The 9,891-nt window shown below is 48.0% G+C and overlaps 1 protein-coding gene across 1 annotated transcript in view; it reads left to right on the top strand.

Moving 5' to 3' along the window:
* The first annotated feature begins 852 nt into the window (after positions 1 to 852).
* LOC129677343 (anthrax toxin receptor-like) overlaps positions 853 to 9,891 on the top strand; it is a 41,068-nt gene continuing 32,029 nt past the window's right edge. Inside the window, exons 1-4 of the mRNA XM_055608001.1 lie at positions 853 to 871; positions 1,826 to 1,995; positions 4,132 to 4,206; positions 4,446 to 4,516. Coding sequence (XP_055463976.1) covers positions 853 to 871; positions 1,826 to 1,995; positions 4,132 to 4,206; positions 4,446 to 4,516 — 335 coding nt within the window. The remainder of the gene's footprint in view (positions 872 to 1,825; positions 1,996 to 4,131; positions 4,207 to 4,445; positions 4,517 to 9,891) is intronic.

Here is a 9,891-nt window from a genome sequence, read left to right as displayed (position 1 = left end):
CCACCACCTCCACCACCACCTCCACCACCACCTCCACCACCACCTCCACCACCACCTCCACCACCACCTCCACCACTATGTTGACCTCCATCTTACCCACAACTTCCTCTGTGCCTTGCACACAGCACCCTGTTCCCCCACTGAAAGAGCCAAGCCAAGAAGTTTTGGTCAGCAACATGGTGCTGAGCCTGATGATGATCCCTGTGTTGCTATGGTGGGTCTGGTGGCTGAGCTGTAGAAAAGTGAGTACCCTCTACCCTGCCAGGGACATGGATATGGGATAACAGCATGATATTTTCAGACTGCTGATGCTGAAGCTGAGCATTCTTGAGGGACTTCCTTGGAGCACTCTAGAACACACCGTGTGTGCTTACACATGTGCTCCTGGGACCGTTTTCTATCCTTACTCCAGATGAAGGTCATCTGTAGGACCAAGTTACCACAGAACCGTTTTAGTAGCCTCCTGTACTATGACAAAATACATGAAATCATCAACTTTAAAAGAAGAAAGTTTTATTTTGACGCACAGAACTTGGAAGTTTTAGGTCATAGGCCCCTTTCCTTTAAGCCTGGGGCAAAGCAGCATATTGTGATGAGATTGGGGGACAGGAAAGTCCACACCCCGTCTCCACTCTAGAAGAGAAAGAGCTATTCTAGGAACCACTGTCAATGATTAACTTCCTCCCATGAATTCCCTGGTGTGCACCATAGGCTGCAAAACCTCCACATAGCAACATAGGCTGGAACCAAGACTTTAGCATACAGGGAATCTAGGAAATAGTTGTTCAAACCATAATAGTACATCCCATTCCTGTCTTGTTTTATCCTTTAGCCTCCCAAACCGTTGCCAGCATGTGCACCAGAGCCAAAGGTGAGTCATTCTTTGTATCCTGCTATGGTCACATGAGAGAGGTGAGTGACCAGCACAATGAAACATTGTGCAGCCTGTACCCAGGACCTCCCATCCCTCAGCAGAGACTAGAGGCGAGAGGTCTGCAAAGTTGTGGGACTCTCAAGATACCAGATATCAAACATTACAAGAACCTTCTGATCTAGACCCTGATCAAACAATCAGTATGAACAGCTGCTCCTATTGCCTGGGGGGCTTTCAGGAGTCTTCAGTGGACTCTGGTTGATGCTGAGGTTGCAGCTGGGATTCTGGAGTAGAGCCTTCAACAAGGCCTGATTCTCATCTCTGAGCTGAGGGTGGGGAGGGGGGAAAGGTGGAGTCTCCTGGCTCCTGTGGATCTGTCTTCATGCCTGGACCCTGGCAGGGTAGAAGGGGTGTCTGGGATCAGCCTAGGGACCTGAGGGATAAGGAGTGTAAAAGGGTCCAGGCTGGCCCTGACCTGTGATGGACGTCCCCAGGGAAGCACAGGAACAAGATGGGGAAGCATCTGTGGCTTACATCTGGTGAGGACCAGAAGTCAGAGAGAGCCTGGGGCAGGTGCAGCCTACTTTAGGCTGAAGTAGGAGCAGCCTCCCTGTCCTGATGGTTGCATATTGGCCTGGATGAGGATGACTCTGCAAGACAAGAGACAGATGGAAGGGACAGTTGCCTGCTAGTGCTGGCCCACTGTACAGCCACCAGGCCAGAGTTCTGCCAGCAAGGCTGGACTCGGGAGAGCCAAGGGCTCAGAAGGGGGCAGTTATTGTTTCATGGAGCTCCATATCTGAAAACTGTGGGGAGGAGGCTCCCTGGTTTTCTCCCCATGGGAAAGTCTCCCCACAGTGTAGGATACATCCTTCCATTTAACCCAAAACAATTGCTGCGTGGACCCACAGTGCCAGGTGCTGTACAGGGCACAACAGTGCCCTGTTCCAGGAGGAGCAGACAAAGCTCACACAGGCTATCCTTCCTTTTACCAGCCCAGAGAGGAGGAAACTCCTCCTGTGTCTCCCCCACCACCTGCACCACCGGTGGACACCTCCCCCATTGTGGTCATCTGCTCTTGCGGCTGCTGCCATGACGTATCTGTGAGCGAATGCCCAGAGGTAAGAGGACCCTTTGTGGGCTATGACTCCAGGCTCAGTTCAGCAGTACAGGCACACTTAGGTCTAATACCAGAGATCTAGTGGTAGGAGAGAATATGGCTTGTGGGACCAGCCTGGATTGACTTGTTCAAGATGACATCCAGTGTCTGTCTTCCACAGCTGGAAGGGCAGAACACAGGCCTCCCCCACCGTACCTGAACTCTACAAAAGCTTTGAGTCTCCCTTTGACACTATTGAAGGCTTAGGACAGTAACCACTGAGTGCTCTAACTGGCCAGACCCTGGCCCTCTGAGTCATTGCTCCAGCCAATGTCTCTGGACAATGTCCCAGCCACCGTTAAGTATCTCTGATGCCACCCTTAGAATGTGGGTAACTCAAGACACACTGAGTGACACCAGGCTCAGAGACAATAAAAACGGGAACTGCAGACTCTGTAAACCATTGCCCACTCTGAAAACTGCTAAAAAGACAGGAGCCTTGGTCCCTGGAACTTTTTATGCATAAGGAGGAAAAAAATGGCCCCCATATTTGTGCTTCCTGCTGAAGGAGGCCCTGAAGAGTGAGGAGGAGGGCTCTAACACAGAACCCCTACAAAAGCATTGCAGATACCTTCTGTGGAGTCAAGTCCTGGAAAGTAGTCATTCAAGCCTGAGTTCCTCTTCTTTTAGCTGAAGGGTCTAAGTCCATCTTGGGAAGAGAGAAGTTAGCACAGCACCAACCCTGGACAAAAGGGACCCACAAGGGCAGCATTTAGGAAGAAAGAGCCCTGGTTTCTATTGGGCTTCATTCTTCTCCTCACTGTTCTCTCTCAGGGAGGGACCTATCACTTCATTTTGAGAACTTTGGTTGTCCGTAGTTGTTCAGGCCATCTGAGAGGGAAGTTTGTTCCTCTAATGCCCTTGTATGGCCACAAAAAGTAAATCCACACCTTCCAGAGAGGGAGGAAGTCTCTGACAGTTACATGACCTAGCTTGAAAAGCCTGGCTCCACCCACTCAGGGCCTTTGGCATACAGCTGCAGGACCTATCCATAGGGGGCCCACTTCAAGAGCCAGGGATCTTTGGCCTCTCTGGCCTGTCCCGGGACACCTGCTTCTGAACAGGACAGAGACCTCTCCTGTGTGGCCCCAGGTGCAGGCCCTCTCATTCTCAGGTACCCCTCTCCAGGTCAGTGCCCACATCATGTCTCTCCTAAAAGCATCTGCTCATCATTGCATGCCCTAGAGCCTCCAAACATCTCCACAGCCCGCTACTGGCTTCTCTTTTCACAGAAGCACTGTCTTGTCTTCTCAAACTGTCCCACAGTCACAATCCCAGACATTCAAGCTTATGAGCTCCTCAGAAAGAATGCTGGGGATTTCTTCACCACCCCCTAGGGACAGAATCATGGGACACAGGAATCCTTGTGCATTCTGAGACAGAGCCCAAGCCCTGCTTTTGGCTCATGACTGCCCCTGCATTTCAAGTTCACTATGTGCAACTTCAATCCCCTAAGCTGCCACCAGTTGCCACTGATATGGTCTCAATCTAGTGATTAGGTGAGAGGAAGCCAGGGCCACTTCTAGAGGGCAGAATGCCAGGTGCTTTGTTTTTGTTGTTGTTGTTGTTGTTTCCCTGTGCTGGTTGCACTCTGGTTTGATTTGTGCCTGAGAGCATGGGCACACAGAGCCATGTTCCCAGCATGAACTGAGGAAAGCCCAAGACTTGAGACCTGATGCTAATGAGCCCTCTGAGGTGGCTTCTGGATGTGGGCTTTGTGCAATCCATAGCTGATAACTGGGCCAGGAGGACTTGCTGCCAGGCATGATTGATGCTGCTGGGTCGCCATCGCTGATATGCTTACCAGATCATAGAAGTCCCCAGCCATGGCCTAACCTTGCACTCGCCTCCAGTGTCTGTGCCAGAATACATGCAGCCCTCAACATCTGTGCCTGTCCTGAAATTTTTGCATTTGGGAGTCTGGAACAGAAATCACTTTGGTTTCTAGAACTGAAGCCTCAGCCTGCTTTGGCATGTAGCTCCTCCTTTTTCTGCAAAGTGAGTAGGGCAGAGCCTTCCAGGGACCCACTCTCTGTCTCACAGGGAAGCCCCTGGCATTCCTTTGTGCTCCTCTCACATAACCCCTTGGTTTCAACAGGATCTCTCACCTGTGTCTCCAGCATGTTTTTCCATCCCCAAATTCCTGACTGAGCCACAGAGTCCTTTCTGCCAGGTAAGGAGCAAGAGCCACTGGTCCCAAGAGTTGAGGCTGCAAATCTTCAGGCCTCCACAGCAAGCCTGCTTCAGCCTCCAGCAGTGGGTCTGAAGGACAGCTCCCAGGGGAGAGAAACTTCCTCCAGGCCCAGCCTGTGATCCTGCTAGAGCAGACCCCACCCCCTAAGCAGGCAGTGCAGCCTCCTGGGCTACTTGCAATGACACTTTTGTGCTCTCAACTTTCTTCCCTTCCTGCAGGAGCAGTGCCCCAACCTCGACCTCCCAAGCTTCCTCTCTTCTCAAGTTTCCACCTCGCCCCCAGGCCCTGAGTACCTGTTTGTGCACTCCTGTTCTCAGTGCTCTCATCACCCAAACAGTGGTTCCAGGACACTACCCTAGTTCCCTCCCTCTGCCCAGGTGTCTCCCAAACCCCACTGTCACTCCCTCCTCTTCAGCTGATCTCTCAGACCCTACAGAGCCAAGATGAGAGGTCTTTGCTGCTGATTTGAACCCATGTCTCTGTTCTTGGATTTCATTTTTAAAAGAATTGGAATGTGCTGCTTATTAAGAAGTTTGGCATCCAAAGGTAAACTTCAGATCTGTTTCTGTGGCACCTGAAAGGACTAAACTTCGTGGAGTCACGTGGCTAGGCATGGACAAGTTCCACCGCTTTGTCACCAGATCTGTGACACACAGGTCCTTAAGTCAAACACTCCATGCAGAGCAGTTCCAATGCTGCTGAAGCTCACCTGGGACTACAGGTGTGGACCATTGCAGCTGGCTTTTTAGGTTAATGCAGGCCCCAACTGAGCCTCATATTTGCATGCCAAATGCTTTACTAAGGGAGCCACTTAATAGCCCCCTGGTTCTCTCTGGAGGCACACCCCCTTTGGGGTCCCATATCAGATTTCCTGCATATCCCATGTTTATAACACCATTCATAGCAATAGCAAATTTAGTGACAAAGTAGCAAAGAAACAGTTTTATGGTTGGGAGTCACCACAACATCAGGAACTGTATTAAGGGTGGCAGCATTAGGAAGGATGAGAGCCACTGTTCTAAACACTTGCTTAACCTTTTTATTTTGTATCTGTGTATCTGTGTGTATGTGTGTGTGTGTGTGTGTGTGTGTGTGTGTGTGTGTGTTGTTTTGCAAAGAAGTTTTAAGTCATATATATACAGAGATGTTTAACAAAGGCCAGAGTGTTCCTACTGCACTGTCAGACAGGAAAGCGTGTGGGGGTCCTGACTGGCATGTGGCAGGGCCCCATATGCAGTCCCATTAGGCAGGGTCCAGACAGAAATGACAACATATATCCCTGAGCAGATCACTCAAGGTGACATGTGTATGTCTTCAGAGACACTACCTGCAAGCACTGGACACACAGAGAATAAACGTTTATGGTATTTATGATACCGAGAAAAGTGTATGTATACAAAAAATTTTTGTCTATTCCCTAGAAGCAGGATGTTTGTGGCTGCCTCTACCTAGTTGCTGCTGTGTCTGAATAGGGCTCAGTCCACACTTCTGAGCTCTCATGTAGGTATCACATGGAGACTGCCCTTCTAGGGAGCCTGGGAACCCACCTAGCATATGTCAGTCCAGCTTGCTACCTCACTGAAAATGAAAGGCTGGTTTGTGAGCATTTTGGGGGTCTTTGTGCTCTAGCTGCCATGAACTAGACTTGCACCCTGGCTGGAGGAGAAGAGCATTGCTCAGGAGCTGTAGGACTTGTGAACCAAGTCCCCTTCACTCCTGCCATCCTGGTGAGAGCCCTCACCAGGCTCTCAGTGGTGGTCAGTGTCAGAGAGAGCAAAGGCAAAGGGCCCACATCATCAAGTCCCCTTGTCACTCAGTCACTCACTTGTTCAGCCAGTCTGGCATCAGTCAGAGAGCTCCTACCCAAGTGAAAAAAGAAGAGAGGGCACAGCCCTCAGTTACCTGACTTAAAAGGAGGCTGCATTTTGTTCTACTGACCACTGAGTCTCTGCTCTCATGTTTTGGGGATAAGCAGGATATTTTCAGACAAGTGTCGCTTTGGAGCATCACAAAACCGAAGTAGACAGAGGCAATTCTTAGCCTAGGCCAGGATGGTAGAGAGACTCCTTGACTGAATATTATGCAAATCACATGACACATCCATAGAAGAGTCAAAATGAGCCAGGGTGGGCAAGAGAATGAGTGGTCCCAACAGAGACCACCAAGCACTCTTCCTATAAAAGAAGGCACCGGTGGCACATGACCAGGTGGAGAGGAAGTTCTGCTACCTTCTATACTGACCTCTCTGAGAGCAGCTTGCATGCCAGGCAGTATCACAAACAGCTAGTGGGCTGAGCCTACCAGGACTCCTCTTGGTGTGTGAGACCCCTCAATGATTCAGTAATGGAAGGTTTTCATTGGTACCTATTGAGAACAACCTGACTCCAGCAGATGTCTGAGAGAATCTAGTCTTTTCTGTGATCCAAAGACAAAAGCAGAACTGAATCCCCAATGGCAAGACCCCTACCTTTCTGTCTGTCTGACCCCTCCTTCCCTGGTCCCTGGCTGCCTCTCTGTGGGATGAAAAGCATGGCCACAAAGGATCCCAAGGTCTTGCCAAATGTGCTTTAGGGAAGAAAATTCCTTTCGAGTCTGACTTCAGTTTCCCATTTCCCCTTCTGGGCTCAGAGAGGACAGAAGTGCAACTCTGCCCTCGGTCAAGGGTAACTCTGTGCACCGATGAGATCCAGGTCTCTCACTGACCTCAGCCGAGTCAAAAGACAAGGAGGATGCTTTGCCCTCTCCAGCAGAAGACATGTCTGTTGTACCAGTGATACTCTCAGGAGACGTCTTCCTGAACTGGGTACTGGGTAGCGGGTGGCTCTTGAATGCTGAGGAGAGCAGGTTCACCATTTGTTTCAAATAGTCTGTGAATTTCACAAGGGTCACAGGTGTGGCTAACTGGACACTTGAATTGCAGGACCCACAAACTAATATTCAGAAAAGCCACCAGTCATATCCTTACCCCTGTCCTCCACATGTCTAGGCTCCAGAAAGGAATGAACACATCCCAATGTAAGGTCATCTGTGTGATGGGGACAGTTTCTTCATCCCATTGGGTACGTTTCTCCATCCGGTTTAAGTTGATTTGAATGAATCATGGCATGAAAGTGCTAAAGTACTTGCCTTCATCTGCTATTAGAAATGTTTTTATTGCTTCATTTCCTTTCTCCTTTCTTTCCTTTCTGCAGTATGTCTTGTTTGGTTGGTTGGTTGGTTGAATTTTTGGTTTTTGAGACAGGGTTTCTCTGTGTAGTCCTTGCTGTCCTAGAACTCACTCTGTAGGCCATGCTGACCTCTTACTCAGAGATCTCCCTGTCTCTGCCTCCTGAGCAATGGGATTGAAGCCTGGTGCCACCATCATCTGGCCATTACATCATTTTAAATAAAATATTTTGCTTAATTTTTTAAATTACTATAAAAATTGATGACATAAGTTAATTATTTTTGTTTTGAGATATGGTGTCCTTTATTAGCTTGAGCTGATCTCAAATTCTACTTAGTGTTAGGCATATGGAAATATAATATAAAGTTATAATTTTACTCATGAAAGTGATTTTCATAAGTAACCTGTCTTTACAGCTAAGGAAATTCTTGCCTGCAGCCTCTCAAATTCAAACCCTGAGCACACACCTAGAAAGTCCCCAGCATTCTTTGATATGACATGGCAATTATTTCACTAAGCACGCTGCAACACCCTCTGCCAGATTTGGTCTCTGTTCACGTCTGTGTGCAGTTTCTGTGCAGGATCGCATAAAAGCCTCAACCAACAGAAAGACATTGATAAACTATGAAATAGGTTTTAATTGGCAATTAAACAACTTTGGTATTTTGTTCTTTGATATATGGACATATAAAATATATCACAAACATTAAAAAAATAAAGACATACCTGTGAAAAGACTGAATTCTACAAGCAATAAAAAACCTCCATATAGTACTTATGTTCCCCCCCCCCACAAAGCTAATCAGATTTGTTTATCTGGCTTCACTTGAAAATGGCCAAGAAAATCTTATATTAACATAAAACTACTTTCACGTTGGCCTCATTACTTAATGAACACACGAACACTGATTTCAGCTAGCACAGTTATATTTTTAAAATGTTCTGTGTGTCACTAAGCAGCAAAAATGTGTCATTTAATGTGTGTACTGTCAGTGACACTCACAAGCATTTAGTTTACTGTCATTTTTACTTCTGCTCACACCCAAAGGTCTCAAGCACACAGCTCTGGCCTCCCATTATCTTCATTTCTGAACCCCATTGTTTTCTGGGTCTCCCAACTTATACTGCACACCAGCCTGCAAGACAGGTGTGAGTGTTTTAAAGCTGCTGCAAGTGTCATCTTCCTGGTGTGCTTTGGGTGCCACGGAAAGCCAAATGTGAGGGCCAGGGTCAGAGACACCTCCCTAATACCAAGTATTTCCTTTCCACTCACCACGAAAACTCACAGATTTATCCCTGGACCTCATTTTTCCCATGATGGATACTGAACATGTTACATTTCCAGATGTTTGGAAACACGTGTTAGAGAAAGACCTGCGGCTGGTGTGTGGTTCTTACCCTCAGGCCCAACACACCCTGGTGGGAAGATCAGAGCATTCTCCAGGGATGGAGTCATTTATGGATGGAAACACAGCCCAGAAAGCCAACTTAGTAGTAAAGAAATTAAAGTCAGAATTCACATGTGCAGAGAAGCAGACAAAGGAGAGGGGAGAACTGAGATGGAGCCACACCTCCCTGTGCTTTCTGAGTCCTGCATGGGGCATACTCCCAGTGTCAGCACAGGCCACAAGCCACAAATCTTTGAACTTGGACCAACCCAACAACCATGCCTGACTTGTAAGGAGGACAGTTCAGGCACCTGGGCAACTCACACTTCCAAAAGTCTAACTATAGTCCTGCACCCCAAATGTACCATGAGGGAGCTAAACAGGTAGGCAAAATGAGAGAGACCAAAACAGGGTCAAGCCAGGTGTCATGTCTGCAGCCTGCAATCCCTGAGGACTCGCCTTCTAGGACCTAGGCCAGCTACCTCACAGCTCAGGAGTCTGTGTAAAGGTGTGGTAGTTGTCTGGTTTTGTCATTGTTGCTGGAGGTTACCTTTCACCCCAGTCAGTCCCCAGACTCTCAACCCCTCCTCCACTGCAATCCACCCCAACTTCCCTGGCCCAGCACACTCACACCACCAACTACTCCCCTAAAGTCACTCTCACCTCTGCTTTCTCTGTTCCTACCTGTTCTACCCAAGACTCTCTGAAACCCCTCCAGCCTGCAGCTCAAGATCTCTGTGTCTTCTCAGGGCCTAGAAACTCTCCTGGGGATTTGTTGAAGCTTCTGTCTCTGCCTGTCTGGGAGCCCCCACCCCTACCACACTCCCCATTTGTAGAATGACAGCCTTGCACCAGGTTAGGATAAGTTCTGTGACATTGGAGAGAACCTGAAGGTGTCCAGGGACACAAATGTCTTGGGAGCAGTAAGAGGGTAGAGAATGACAGCTAATCTGTGTGTTTGTTAGTTTTGTGCATCCATAAACAAACAAACAAAGAAACAAAAACACCTGAAGCAATTATCTTTTTTAAAAGATGGGTTTATTTTATAAAACATGTTTGTTCTGATATATATATATATATATATATATATATATATATATATATATATAT

The sequence above is a fragment of the Psammomys obesus genome, unplaced genomic scaffold, assembly GCF_907164565.1.
Source record: "Psammomys obesus unplaced genomic scaffold, mPsaObe1.curated_primary_1811, whole genome shotgun sequence".
Lineage (NCBI taxonomy): Eukaryota > Metazoa > Chordata > Mammalia > Rodentia > Muridae > Psammomys > Psammomys obesus.
Note: the sequence above shows the minus strand (reverse complement) of the source record. Positions and strands in the feature narration are given on the sequence as shown.